The 14,628-nt window shown below is 53.0% G+C and overlaps 1 protein-coding gene across 2 annotated transcripts in view; it reads right to left on the bottom strand.

The window, feature by feature from the left end:
- SLC38A10 (solute carrier family 38 member 10) overlaps positions 1-14,628 on the bottom strand; it is a 41,682-nt gene that overhangs the window by 11,012 nt on the left and 16,042 nt on the right. For both annotated transcript variants that reach the window (XM_064150707.1, XM_064150708.1), the window contains exons 9-11: positions 13,715-13,826; positions 13,488-13,594; positions 5,481-5,634 (exon numbers count right to left, since the gene is read on the bottom strand). In XM_064150707.1, the coding sequence (XP_064006777.1) occupies positions 5,481-5,634; positions 13,488-13,594; positions 13,715-13,826 (373 nt within the window). The remainder of the gene's footprint in view (positions 1-5,480; positions 5,635-13,487; positions 13,595-13,714; positions 13,827-14,628) is intronic.

Genomic DNA, 14,628 nt, shown 5'->3' with positions numbered 1-14,628 from the left:
AGAAGTCTCCACGCCATAATAAGACAAAGTTGCCTCTGAGCCGTCGTTTGCTCAGCAGGAAACAAAATTAAGTTCATCATCAGGGCGTGAATTAACGACCTCTCAGGCTGCATGGAAATCTGTACGGGGCTGTATGTGGTTTGCAGAGCAGAGCCTTGCTCAGGATGTGTAATAATCGCCCGAGCTGTCTAGTCGCCCTCCAGGTCCCTTCGGAGAGCGTTACAGTAATGCTGCGCCTCTTAATGTTTTATGAGCGGCGTTGGACTTTACAGGCAAGGGCTGCGAGGCTGTAAAAGCTTTTTGGCTGACGACAAGAGAACCTTGGGTGTTAGGCAGCACCAGAGAGCAAGGGGGGGGGGGGGGGGGGGGGGGGGGGAGATTGGCTTTGCTCAGTCCCCACCGAGCAGCCCCAGCTCGCAAGGCGCAGCAGCAGCTCCGCTCGCCCTCGGTGCGGGGCGGCGAAGGGAAGCCAGAGCTTGCTGCAGCTGATTTGTGTGTGTGTGCCTGCGTGCGCACGCCTGTGTGTTGTGGTTTGCCAACAGCCTCTCCAAGCTGCAATAAAATTTCATGATTAGCAACCTAAAAGCTTCCCTTCCCCCCCCCTCTTCCAGCCCCGGCTCTCCACTCCTGGTTTGGGTAGCGGCAGTGGTCCCAGAAAGGCATTAAATCCCTCCTCACACGGTTTGCCTATCGTTCTCGCCCACCGCAGCAATCGCCGTAGCCAAACGCCGCGTCCACACGCCCTGCTCTTGGGCCAAGGCAGCGAGACAGGTCCTGCTGTGCTCTCCCCAACACTGCCCCATGGGAGATCCGGCAAAGTGGCCCAGGGACAGTGCAGGGAGCTCGGAGGCATAGCATCCTCTCTGTAACACTAAGCAGTGCCCACAGCATCAGCCCACGGCTGACAAGAAACACAGGATCAGGATCCGGCTCCAAACTCACTTAAAACAGCTTCGGTGCAGCAAAACCGAACAAGATCCACGAGCTCGTGCTAAGGAAAACGAAGCAGAAGGATGGGGGCAAGCAGTTGCCCTCGAACGTGCCGAGCAGGGACAAGCCGTCCTTGGGGAAGCCCCATGCGGCACCCCGCCCCGGGCCCAGCTGTGCCTGCAGGACTGCTCCCCCACCACTGCCCGAAACGGTGACAGATTTCACAAGGTTATCGAATGGCATCACTGAAATTAGTTCACAGTTGTCTCCTGACGCACCAGCAGTAAAAACGAACCCAAATTACAAGAGGCTGATAGTTCCTTTTCTGTGTCACAGGCACTATTAAAAGCTCGCTTGCACAAAGCACCAGGGAGAGCTGCAGCAGAGTCAAGCTGTTCCTGCCGCGATTAGGAGCCGTGGATAATCCACGTCTCACACATGTTCGAGGCTGCTCTGGCTAATAACACCGGCAGGGGACACAGCCTGCGGGCCAGGCAGGTCTCCTTTTTGGGGGGCAAACATTACAGGGTGGAGGAGCCGCTGGCATCGCGCCCCGCAGGCGGCCAAGAAGCCAACCACAGAGCTAAGTTTCGCCCGAGCCCATGTAACACAGCCCACGACACCCAGGAGGGCAGAGGTAACACAGCCCACGACGCCCAGGAGGGCAGAGGTAACACAGCCCACGACACCCAGGAGGGCAGAGGTAACACAGCCCACGACGCCCAGGAGGGCAGAGGTAACACAGCCCACGACGCCCAGGAGGGCAGAGGTAACACAGCCCACGACGCCCAGGAGGGCAGAGGTAACACAGCCCACGACGCCCAGGAGGGCAGAGGTAACACAGCCCACGACGCCCAGGAGGGCAGAGGTAACACAGCCCACGACGCCCAGGAGGGCAGAGGTAACACAGCCCACGACGCCCAGGAGGGCAGAGGTAACACAGCCCACGACGCCCAGGAGGGCAGAGGTAACGCAGCCCACGACGCCCAGGAGGGCAGAGGTAACGCAGCCCACGACGCCCATGAGGGCAGAGGTAACGCAGCCCACGACGCCCAGGAGGGCAGAGGTAACGCAGCCCACGACGCCCAGGAGGGCAGAGGTAACGCAGCCCACGACACCCAGGAGGACAGAGGTAACGCAGCCCACGACGCCCAGGAGGACACACGTGGAATGGGCGAAGAAAAGGTCCCCAGCGCCTGGGCTGCTCGAAGCAGCGGGGAAAGGGCGATCTTGCACAAGGAGAGTGAATCAGGTCTTTGTTACCCCACATTGCACAACACCAGGGAGAGAGGGGGGGGAAAAAAAAAAAGCAGCAGCAACCATCAAGTAAGGAGCTGAAAAATATTACAAAATCTTAATCCACCCCATGAGACCCTCTAGGGTGCTTTCAAATACAGAGAGAAATTGCCTAATTAGCTTTTTTTTCCTTCCTCCCCCCCTTACTTTTTCCCTTTTTTTTTTTTTTAAACTGGATAATTGCCTTCGTGAGCTTTCACAGGCAGCTTAGCAACCTTTTAACGTCCGCGCGCGCCGCGTGGAGCGGCGCAGAACGCTTCTGAAAGGGGTTTTATACCTTTCCAGAAGAGCTGCTGACAGTAAACCTCAAGCAATACAGGCAGGGGCTGTAATGGGCACTTGGGTGTCGTTAGTAAAAACACTATTCAGAGTTCGCTGGTCAATACGTGTGCACATAAAAGGGCAATGTTCTAATATTCATAATCCCAGGGCCCACAGGGCAGGGTTTTAATGAAAGTCTGTACAGTTCTGGTCTCCCAAACATCAAAGAGGCCAATAAAACTCCTCTCACATGCTGACAGGCAAAAGTCAGACGGTGAAGGCAGGGCTGGGAAAAGGCCCCGTGTACACCCCCGCTCACCCTGGGTCTGCCTAGGCCAGGCAGCTCCCAGCTAAGGGGAGGGGTTAAAAAAAAAAGGGGGCATGGAGACTCCCACTGCCCAGGGAAGTGGCTGAGTATACAGTGCTGGTGCCCAGGGAGAAGCTGCGTGCTCACATTCAAGCCCTGTGTGAGGAATACGAACCAGATGTGCCCTCACCAGGTGATGCGGGGCAGCCCGCATCCTGTGCGCCCCTCCAATGACAGGATGCAGCTGCTGTGGTGTTTTCCAGGCTGCAGGCTCCTGCCTCTGCAAAACAAGCTGGGTGAGGATGAGGGGGGAGACAGGCTGAGGGAAGAAGGGCACTATTTAATGCCTCTCATTGCTAGTCAAGGCAACATCCTGCGCAGGCACAGGGAGGCACAGATCCAAGGTTCACAGCAGCAGCTTTGCCAGGGCAGCCTCACATCCACCAGCCGCTGTGCGAGGTCACAAGCGCACCAAATCCCAGCATGGAGGGGGTTAGAAGGGACCTTTGGAGATCATCCAGTCCAACCTCCTGCTAAAGCAGTCACCCAGGATCGCACACAGGTGGGTTTGGAATTTCTCCAGAGAAAGAGACTCCATTACCTCTGTGTGCAGCTTGCTCCAGGGCTCCAGTATCCTCACAAGAAACTTTCTCTCCTCACATTCAGATGGAACTCTCTAGTGCCTGTTGCCCCTTGTCCTGTTGCTGGGCATCACCACAAAGAGTCTGGCCCTGTTCTCTTCACTCTTTAGCTATTGATCAGCACTGATGAGATCCCCTCTCATCCCATCTTCTCCAAGCTAAGCAGTCCCAGGTCTCTCAGCCTTTCCTCACTGGAGAGATGCTTCAGTCCCCTCAACATCATTATAGCCTCTGTTGGACTCTCTCCAATGATTTCATGTCTCTTGAACTGGGGAATCCCAGAACTGGATACAATACTCCAGATGTAGCCTCACTGGGGCAGAGTGGGAGCAAGGAAAACCTCCCTTGACCTGCTGGATACACTCTTCCTAATGCATGCTAAGAGGAAGTCCTTGTCCCACTTCCTCCACCCAGCTCCATCTTGCTGCCCTCTCCCAGGGAATGGAGCATCCGGGCCAAGCTGTAGTCCCCAGAGCAGCACCAGCAGCCTCCTGCTACAGAAGGGACCATGCTGGAGCTGGTGGGCGGCTGAGCTTTTCCTGGGCAGATGTTGTGAGGAGCTGCACAGCTCCTCCTTGGGAAGTTTACAAACCAAGAGCAATAAACCAGCCTTCCTCCCAGGCAGGATTGTTTCACCCAGCAGCAAGTACCAGGCAATAAGGGCTAATGCTGACAAGCTGTGGGCGTGCACAGTGGGTACAGGAGGGCGACCGAGGAGTCACCGTGCCAGGCAATGATTAGAGGCAGGCATCCTGCTCTGCCACCCTGGTTCAAGCAGAGAAGAAGCAGAGAAGTGATGCAGCAAACTCCATCGGACACCATCTTTTATGGGACTGTTTTATTCTCCCAGTCACAGGAACACGTGTCATTAGCAACTCCTCCTGAAAGGAGCAGCTGTTCTTTGGCCATTACTGCTCCAAAATTAACCAAGATGGAAGAATTCAATTGCATCCCTACTCCCAGCCCTGCTGAGTGTGCTTGATGAAGGGATCGACAGCATCTTTTGATGGGAGTTCATGGGCATCCCAGTGCCTGAGAAGGGTGAACCCAGAGCACAAATGCTTAAAACCCCACACCACTGCCAAGGATGGAGCAACCCCAAAGTGAATGTTATCATCGGCAGCACCGGTGTCTCGGAGACACTCAAAGCTGCTCGGTAGGAACACAGCCAGCAGGGAGGATAATCTCCAGAAGAGACAGCCCTTTTCTCCCTTCCGTTCTCAGTCTCTGTGAGGATATTTCAAGGCCCCCAAAGAACAGGAAAAAAAAAAAAAAAAAGGCACGAGCAGAACCAAAGAGAAATAAAAGGAACAGGACACACGGGCAGAGATGAGGGGCAGCGCCGGGTCAGGCGACACCTGCTAGCGATGGCCTTGCCCGGGGAGCCTGCAGCTGGGGAAGGGAGGGATCGGCCATAATTCCATCAACAGCCACAGTAAACAAATAATAAATAAGGAGAACCAGTAAACAAAGCTAGGGCATAATCAAAGGCTTTGTCAGAGCTAAAACCCAATCCGAATTTATATCCTCGCAAGCAAAAAGTCAGCGCCCATAAATTTACATACCTTGGAGGGCAATGAATGGCTTCTTATTGGGAAGGCAGACAATGCGCTGGCAGAGATGGTGAAAGCAGCCCTGTTTGGCCACTCACACCCCTCATACAGGTGGCCAGCATGGAGTCAGCACTGGGCTGTGCTCACAGAGCTGTGTTTATCACCCTGAATGAGAAGAACCAAGTCCTGTTTTTACAGGGGACCACAGCGCCACATCCTACTTTTCTTTTCCCTTCTTTTCCCTTTGTAGTAACTCCTACAAATTACCTCCAGAGCTGCCCCAGGCTTTTGCAGAGGGCAAAGCCACAGCCTTTCTTGGGTGAAGTCCTTCCCTTCCTTGGGAAAAGTCTCCAGGAAGCTGCAGAGATGCCCAGAGCTGCCTGGAAATGACCCTGCTTCCACCACACTTTTTAAAATAAGAATCTAACGTTTTTTTTAGTTCCAAGAGGTGGAGCTGGGAGCAGGGCTGGGAAGCACAACTCAGACACATACCTGGGATTTTGACAGAATCCTGGTCAATTCTGTTCTCCTCTCGGTCCAAGTGCTCCAAGTCCACCACATCTGTCTTGACAGGGGTGTCCTCCGCTGCAGACAGGGTGGTGTATGTACTGATAACCAGAATTCCCAGGCCAATCCACAGGATCATCTGCACAACAGGCCAGAGCTTCAGTTAGCACAGAAAAACAAGCAGGGCTGCTCTGAGGGGCATTCTTCGTGCAAACAGTGTCTCCAAACCACTCAAAGCTCAGTGCAACCACACAAGTCAACGAGAGGCAGAGGAGAGAAATTTAAGAGGCAAAAAACCCACCAGTAGCATTTGGCTGAGGTTTGAGTTTGGACGTAGACAAATTGATGAGTTTCAGAGGCTGGAAGCTGTTGAAAAGGTGACTCCAATATCAGAAAGGCTCAAAAGAGAGTGGGTGAGATGTAAATATAGAAGAGCCCAGCTGCAAAGACTCGTCTCCTTCAGCTAGAACACCATGAAATAAGTCCTGGTCAAGAACAGAGGTGCCTGACCTGTTCACAGCCTAGAAAGGTTTCTGGGGACTTGCTATAAAAGAAATCTTAATTTTGAAAGCAAGAATCGGGTAGCTACAGACAAGATCTGGCAGCCAATGTTGAAGAAACTGATAAGGAATAACTCACTGATCTCTAGAAAGCTGGGACCAAAGAGACTAAAAAAAAACAGAGAGACAGAATCTGGGGGAAAGGCTCCAAGAATTTCATAGAATCACAGAACCAGTCAGGGTTGGAAGGGACCACAAGGAGCAGCCAGTTCCAACCCCCCTGCCATGGGCAGGGACATCCTACCCTAGATCAGGCTAGCCACAGCCTCATCCAGCCTGGCCTTAAACACCTCCAGGGACAGGGCCTCAACCACCTCCCTGGGCAACCCATTCCAGGCTCTCACCACTCTCATGCTGAACAACTTCCTCCTTGCGTCCAGAGCCTGAATCTCCCCACCTCCAGCTTTGCTCCATTCCCCCCAGTCCTGTCACTCCCTGATATCCCAAGAAGTCCCTCCCCAGCTATTTTGTAGGACCCCTTCAGATACTGAAAGGCCACAATAAGGTCACCTGAGAGCCTCCTCTTCTCCAGACTGAACAGCCCCAACTCTCAGTCTGTCCTTGTAGCAGAGGTGCTCCAGCCCTCTGATCATCCTCATGGCCCTTCTTTGGACATGCTCCAGCATCTCCACATCCCTCTTGTAACGAGGGCTCCAGAACTGGATGCAGTACTCCAGGTGGGGTCTCACCAGAGCAGAGGGGCAGAATCACCTCCCTTGCCCTGCTGGCCACACTTCTGCTGCAGCCCAGGCTCTGCTTGGCTTTCTGGACTGCAAGTGCACACTGCTGGCTCATGTTGAGCTTCTCGTCCAGCAGCACCCCCAAGTCCCTGTCCTCAGGGCTGCTCTCCAGCCACTCACTGCCCAGCCTGGATTTGTGCCTCGACCCACATGCACGACCTTGCACTTGGTCTTGTTGAACCTCATGAGGCTGGCTTGTGCCCACCTCTGCAGCCTGTCCAGATCCCTCTGGATGGATCACTGCCCTCCAGCCTGTCTGCTGCACCACACAACTTGCTGAGGCTGCACTCAATGCCTCTGTCCATGGCACCCACAAAGATGCTGAACAAGACTGGTCCCAGGACTGATCCCTGAGGGACTCTGCTTGTCACTGGCCTCCACTTGGACATGGAGCCATTGACAGAAAATCTTTGGGTGTGGCCATCAAGCCAGTTATTTATCCAGCCAGTAGTCCACCCATCAAACCCATGTGTCACCAGCTTGGAGACCAGGATGTGGTGCAGGACAGTGTCAAAGGTTTTGCTTAGGTCCATGTAAATGACATCAGTTGCTCGCCCCTCATCTATGAATGTTGTGACATGTTCATAGAAGGCCACCAGGTTTGTCAGGCAGGATTTGGCCTTGGTGAAGCCAGGCTGATTGTACCCAGTCAGCTCTTCACTATTCTCCTGTTTCTTTAGTTCAGAAATGACCACAACAAAGAACATTTCTCCTGCTTGTTCTCTCATGATGAAGTGCTCGCAAAGGATCTAATTTCACATCAGCGCTAAGAAAGGATTAAAAAACTTTCTGTACAAACCCAGAATATCTCTGAGAGCACCAACAATTCACAGGGTAGCTCCAGAAGGAGAAGCAAGGTGATGTGCAGCAGCACCAGGGGCAGAGGAACGTCTGCTGTGCTCGGTGCCAGGGCTGCCAAATGCCTGCCTGCCCCTGCAGACAAGAGCAGAACCAGCTCCAAGAGCTAGGCGGGTGGACTGCTGGCCGACAATGCTGGCTGGGGAGATCTAATTAAACTCTAATATATTATTTTTACCCAGTTAATCATTGCAATTGTCACAGCAAGAGCTTCCTGTGGAACCTGGTTTGCATGTCAATGCATCAACAAAGCAGTGAACGATGAGCAGGAGAAAGCCAGCAAGAGTTTGTGCTGCGGGGAGCTGAGAAAGCAGCAGCCCCCTCTGCTAGGAACCTGCCTCTCCCCACAAACTCCTCCTCACAACAGACCATGGAAGCAACAGGAACCATCATACACAAACCAGAAAACACCTCTGCAGTGCTGGGAAGCTGAAAGCATGTAACAAATTGGTATTTATGATGCATCAATTCCCTCCTCTCTGCATTAAAGTACATTCCACTCTCTCAAACGCTAGGATCTGCTTATTCTGCAGCTCCACGGCCAGCAGCAAAAGATCCAAGAGGATGCTGTGAACTGCATCTCCTCTGCACCTCACAGCTACACAACATGACACTCAGAGCTTGCAAGCACCACCCTGCTGCTTCTCCTCCACTTCTGACAGTCCCCACTCCTGGTGCAGGTGTGCTTGCTGCTGGGGAAGAGGCCACCACCTCTTCTACCACATGCCTACCAAGAACAACTCACTCTGCGTGCTCCAAGAATCGGCTGGACCAAAGCCTCAGTCTACAAAGGGAACCTGCTGCTTTGGTGCATGATCTTGCTGCTCTCCAGTAGGAACCAGACGAGCTGCCTGGCCCCTTCTGAGAGCAGTGCAACTCCCAAAGTACTGGTGATGCTGGCTTGGGCTGTGATATCAGCTCATGAGAGGAAAAGTTCCCATGAGACTCAGCCTCTTCCCCCCCTCAAATCCTTACCCTGCGGCGTTTACATCACGAGTCACAAAAAGCACAACAAAAGGACACAGCTCAGCGTGAGGGAAAGCGGCAAGGGCCACAGGGGAGCACCGCTACAACTGGAAGCTGCCAGAGGGAGAAAAGTGAAAATAAAAGGGAGAAGAGAAATTGAAAGGAGAAGTTAAACCATTGGCATCCCCAAGAGACAGAGGAGAGGCTGACGCTTTCCTCTCCTTCATGCTGAGAAGGCATGGCCCCAAACTACAGGCAAGCATGGTCAGAGCCTTGGGCTCGGAGGACCCTGTCCCCAGCACAGCTCTGTACACAGACAGACACCTTCAGGGGGAAAACAGCTGGTGGGATGTGAAGCAGCTCTGGACAAGGGGCAAGCAGTATGGCCAGGGAGCAGAGGCCAGACCTTAGAGACGTTGCAAAGGAAACAGAGGTAAAATCTGCTCCCTGCCTTGCCGTGTGGGTGCACAAACAGCAGATATCCTGCCACCGGGCACGGGCCAAGAGCAGAGTCAGCAGGTCCCTGCGCTGCTGCTACCCTCAACTTGGAGCACAGCCACTTCCTCCCCTCACACAATCTACAGCCCCAGCAGAAATGCGTTTGGAGACTGGAAGGTTGTTCTGGCATCTTCCAGAAACAACAGCGGAGAGGAAGAACGTTTCCATAAAGAGGATCTATTCTGGTGCCACAGGAACTAGGAGCAACGTGGGAGAGAAGGCAACTGTAGGAAATGGCTAAAATCACAGAATGCTTTTAAAGGACTTTTGTTGTTTCTGAGCTTAGTGGGGAACCACAGGCTTGGCTGTGTTACATTCAAACCCCTTTGGTTGTTTTACATTTGGAGTTCATCTATGAGCTTCCCAGAGCAGCAGGTATGGGCACACACATGGCAGCCCACAAAGAGTCCACGGGCTGGGCTGCTGAAGAACCAGAAGCTGCCTCTCACCTTCGGCTCTCTGCTGTTCTCCTCACCTACCCCAGCAGCAACTGCACACCAAAATAAAGCATTCCACAATTTGCCTTAATTTCATGGATACTTCTGACATGGAAAATCAGACAGTCTGTACTCAAGGGACCATAAAGGCATCAGCCTTTGGTGCATGATCTTGCTGCTCTCCAGTAGGAAGAGATGAGCTGCAAGAAGGAAGGAACCTGAAGGTGCAAGGACCCAGTGGCCTGAGGAACAAAAGACAGGTGGAGAAGCCACCTACCTACAATGCATCCAGTTGAAGAGCTGAGAATCATAGAATGGTTTGGGTTGGAAGGGACCTTGGAAGGTCATTTAGTCCAACCACCTGAGAAGACTGAGCAAGGAAAGAGACAACACTGCTGACAAGCTACAAACCAGTGTCTTGTCTCACGGGAACTGCCTACCCCACACCTCTGAGAAGCAAACCCCGAGAGAGCAGAGACCCTCTCCAGAAGCACCTCTCAACTTGGAGACAGCCAGAGGACACGCAAACCCCTCTGACTGCAGCCTCTTCCCTCACCAGGCAGGTCAGCAAGGCAAGGACCCGTCTGCTGAGAGGAGCTCTCTGAGCACAGACGGGAACCCAGGAGGGGAAGTTTATGCGGCCGCTTCCTCCGCCGTCCTTCCTCCCTGAAGATAACCTGAACTTTGTACGGGAGCGTTCTGAGCTCAGACCATCTCCTCTAACCAGGCCTGAGCCACCAGCGGGAAGCAAAAGCACTGCATTTGTGCAGAGTGACGACATCCTGCAAAGCGTGGCTGTTTTGGACGCAGAGCGTTTGGAAGGACAGAGTCATGGTGAAGGAATGCAGAGCCCCGGTCACTGCCGGCCGCCTCTGCTGCGCCCTGACACACACACTGTGCCACCAGAAGCGCCTGTGGTGAGGGGTGCCGGCCACCCTGCTACCAGGGGAGGGCAGAGGGGAATCTCTTTTTCCATCCACACAGGAGCAAGACCCAGAGGTCGTCTCCTGACCTCGAGCAGCCTCTCCGCAGCTCCTCTTCCCCAACTGGGACAACAGCAACTGCGGCCTCCCTAGGAGGGGCCTCTCGGACAGGCTTGTGTCAACACTGGGAAGCCAACACCTTCCTGTTAGAAGTTAAACACTCTGTTTACAGACCTTAACCTGACCTTCAGCAGCACTCTGCCAAACCTCACTCTGTTGCTCAGAGCAAGGATCCCAGAGGGCAGCAGGACACAGACCTGAACCTTTACAGAACACACTTCAGGCTTAACCACAAAAAAGGGGATGGTCTCCTCAGCTCCTCCGCAGTGCTGCACACCTTACTTTAAGCTTTTTAACTGCTCTGTCACCTGATTGCCTTTCCAAACCGGCAAGCCTCTCAAAACCCAGCCACAGAAGGCCAGAATCCCAGTATGGTGGGGGTTGTGAGGGACTTCTGGAGATCATCCAGTCCAACATCCCCAGCTCAAGCAGGGTCACCCACCGCAGGTTGCCCAAGATCATGATGTCCAGGCAGGTTTGGAATTTCTCCAGACAAGGAGACTCAACAACATCTCTAAGCACCCTGCTCCAGGGCTCCAGCACCCTTACAGCAAAGAAGTTTCTCCTGATATTCAGATGAAAGCTCCCAGGTTGCCCCTTGTCTTGTCTCTGGCACCACTTGAAAGAGTCTGGCCCCATCCTCTTGACCTTTGTACTTTAGCTGCGGATCAGCACTGAGAAGATCCCCTCTCAGTCATCTCTTCTCTAGGCTAACAGGCCCAGATCTCTCAGCCTTTCCTCACATGAGATGCTCCAGTCCTCACCATTTTCACAGAAGCCACCCAAGTTCAAGCTGCTGTCCTCAGCCCCAGCCAGTGACAATTAACAGCTCAGTTGGCAGAAGTCACCAGTGCTCCCAGCAAACATCTGAGACTGCCCTTTGGAACCATCTTCACTACTTTTGAAGCAGTTTCCCCATGTGTAGTCTCAGCTTGCACCATCTTCCCAGCTCAGTAAATCCAAACCTCCTACCTCACCAGCCCCATAAGCTGCCCAAGAAAGGCCTTTGCTGGATGTCAGAAGTGGCCCTGTAAATGCAGCCAGTTCTCAGCAGCACTGCAAGAGTCAAGATAATTCAGGCAAAAGGAAGAGCTGGAGCTGAGAAGATCTGCTGTTTTGGAAGAAAACTAAGGATGATGGAGGGAGGGAGAACATTGTTTAGACAGTGAGAAGAAGGGAGGGACAGTTCTGCCCAGGGCTGGCTCCTTCTTCCCCTTGACTGCCACTCTTCACAGGAGCACGTTTTGATGGAGTGGAGTGCCTGATCAAAGAAAAGCAGGAATGAAGGAGGAGACCAAAGAGGGAGCTTCAGGGAAAGAATAAATGAGTCTTTGCAGAAGACCTGGAGGAATGAAGAGAGGGCGGGCCCCAAATTCAGCTCCGGCGTGGAGGTGGGGAGGCGCCGTTCTGCAGGCAGGTGTGCCCTCACTGCAGCACCTCAGAGCATCGGTCACAGCAAGTATGCGAACCTGACAGGCGATGGATCACTCAAGGGAAGGCTGGACAGCTTGCTATCAGCCCCTTGAAACACCAGAGTCACCTGGGGGCTGATGCTTTAGATAAGCCCTTCTTCCTTTGCGGGGATTTCCGTGGGACAAACATCTTCACCAGCTTGTGACCAGCGTTTCAGGTCAAGCACTGTGAGGGCCCCAATGTTCAACTACAGGGCAGCTGACAGTCGCCTCTGGGCAGCCAGTCCCAGAGCTCAGCACATCCTAAGTGCAGTTTTGAGGCACGGCAGAGAAACATTCTGGCTCAGCCAGAATAGAAAGCAATTCTTGAAAGTGCTCTTTGTTTGGCTGAAAAATTCAGGCCTGGCATTCAGACTGCTTCTTGGGGTTTCAGTCAAAGAAGTTAGGACCAAAGTGTCAGAATTCAGAGTGAAAGCTGGAAAGTTGGACTGTTTCCTTATGTCAGAGAATGCACAGGGAAAGGGGAGGAAGGGGGGGGGGGGGGAGAAGAAAATACTTTAAAACTTCATGTACATTTGCAAACCCACAAGTCATTAAACACAGAAAAAGCCATTAGGTCTGTAGGACCCACAAAAATGTTCTCCCCCTGCTGACTCTGCAGTTCACCAAACAACTTTATTCCTAGCCCAGCACTGTCGTGACTGGTCATGCTGGGGCAAGGACTGCTAAAAGGCACTGGATTAAGTTATTGTTAGAAGCAAAAAAAAAAACCAAAAACCCCAAAACACAAAACATGTTCATTTCAGTCCTACAAAAAGCCCAGTATTTGCTGCAGCAGAGAAACGGAGCTCAGCAAAGAGCCACTTTGTTTCGGTCCCAGAGGAGGCCAATTCAAACTGGAGAAAGAGGCAAAGCTAAACTTCTAACAGCCTCTGAGCGACCTCGAGTTTTCAAAACTCAATTCCTGAAGCAACACCTCTATGTGTGTGTTCCCCTTTTTTATTATTATTATTATTTTGGTTGAAACCAGAAAGCTGAGGGTCAGCAGCAAGAACCACATCGCTGAGAAATGGTGTTTATTTTACCCAGCCCAGGCAGGTTGGGATGTAAGGCCCTGTTAAGTGTTTTATAGGTTGCCTGGATTTCCCATCCTGTGGATACAGAACCTGAAGGCAGGCTAGAAGCAGCATTTTATGCAGCAAATGAATGCTGCACTTGCTGCTGGAGGGACAAAAAGAGCTGGTGTTCCAGCATGGGGCTGGCCACGGTCTGGGCCAGCACCTCCTCTGCTGCTGTCTGAACGCCTGTAAGCAATGCTGCTAAAAGCAGCTGACCAGAACAGCTCCCACCTGTACTGGGTGGACTGAAGTGGGAGGCTGGAGGGAGGTGCTGAGCAGTTTCTCTGCTGCAGCCAAATTAACTACGTTCCCAGGCTCTACAAAGGGCTTAGGGGGATGTCAAGCAGCATCAGCACTGACCTGTGAACAAAGAGCATTCTTGTGGATCTTCTTGTAAATAAGAGCTGGGCAGATAAAACAAATGAGGCTTCCCATCGTAGCACCTGTCAGGCCCAGGACTGTTTCCACTGGCAAAGAAGAAGAGAAGTCAGCAAAGGCCCCTTCCAGGGTTGATAGAGCAGCAGCTCATAGTGGCTGTCTGAGCCTCCAGGCAAATAAAAGAGACCAGAGAAAACAGCCTCACTCACCATTTGGGATCATGATGCCTCCTACCATGGTCCCAAACACAACAGCCAGCGTCAGGGCTTTGAAGCGAAGCGGGGGCATGTAACCCCCTGCAGCAAAGGTGCCATCTTTTTGCTAGAAGAGAAAGGGCAGGAGAGGAAGAAGGAGTTTAGCTGCTGCATCACAACCCCCCAGTTACCAAGCAACTGCCCCAGCAGTCTCCAGCAGTTTTATCTATGGTCTCACAGAGGTGAACATTGGTGGGGGGGCAGTTAGATATGGTTGAGCACTTTGACTATACAACTGCATTTGAACCTTCAGCAGTTTGACTACACAACTGCATTTGAACCTTCAAAACAAGAGTGATGAGGGGCACAGTGCCAAAGCTGCTGTTTCCATCCTGCCCCAAATGTGAACCATGCAGCTGTATCCCAGTCCCTGTGCCAGCGCTGCAGCTGCCCAGTCTCAGCAAGCAGCCCTAAGGCCAAGGGCATGAGAAAGAAGCACAGCTGAGGAGGCAAGAGGGAGAGTGGTCACAGAGGGAAGAGTTCTGGCTCAGTGTCCCCCAACACCTCCAGGGTAACAGCAGGGCCACCTTATGCCACGATCAGCTCCTCTGACCTGATGGAAGACACACCAGCAAGTGGCAGAGAGAAGGATCACTGCTGCTGGGGAGCTGTTTGATCCTGGAGTGTTTCCAGGTACCCTCCGCTTCCTATCCCAAACCCACCCTCAAAGCAGGAGGACCCAGCAAATCCTCAGGCCCTGGAGAACCAGCAGGTCCCCGCTCTCCTGGCTGCACAGATGGAAGAGGAAAGCAAAGCGACATGTTTAGAGCCCAAAGAGCAAGGAGCCAAGCCCAGGCGAGAACCAGAGCCTTGCCGAGCGCTTCCAGCGCTCACTCCTCTGCACCCGCTGGCTTTCTCTGAGCGTCTTC

Source organism: Pogoniulus pusillus, chromosome 11 (genome assembly GCF_015220805.1).
Source record: "Pogoniulus pusillus isolate bPogPus1 chromosome 11, bPogPus1.pri, whole genome shotgun sequence".
Lineage (NCBI taxonomy): Eukaryota > Metazoa > Chordata > Aves > Piciformes > Lybiidae > Pogoniulus > Pogoniulus pusillus.
The sequence above is the reverse complement of the archived record's forward strand: the minus strand, read 5'-3'. Positions and strand labels throughout refer to the sequence as shown.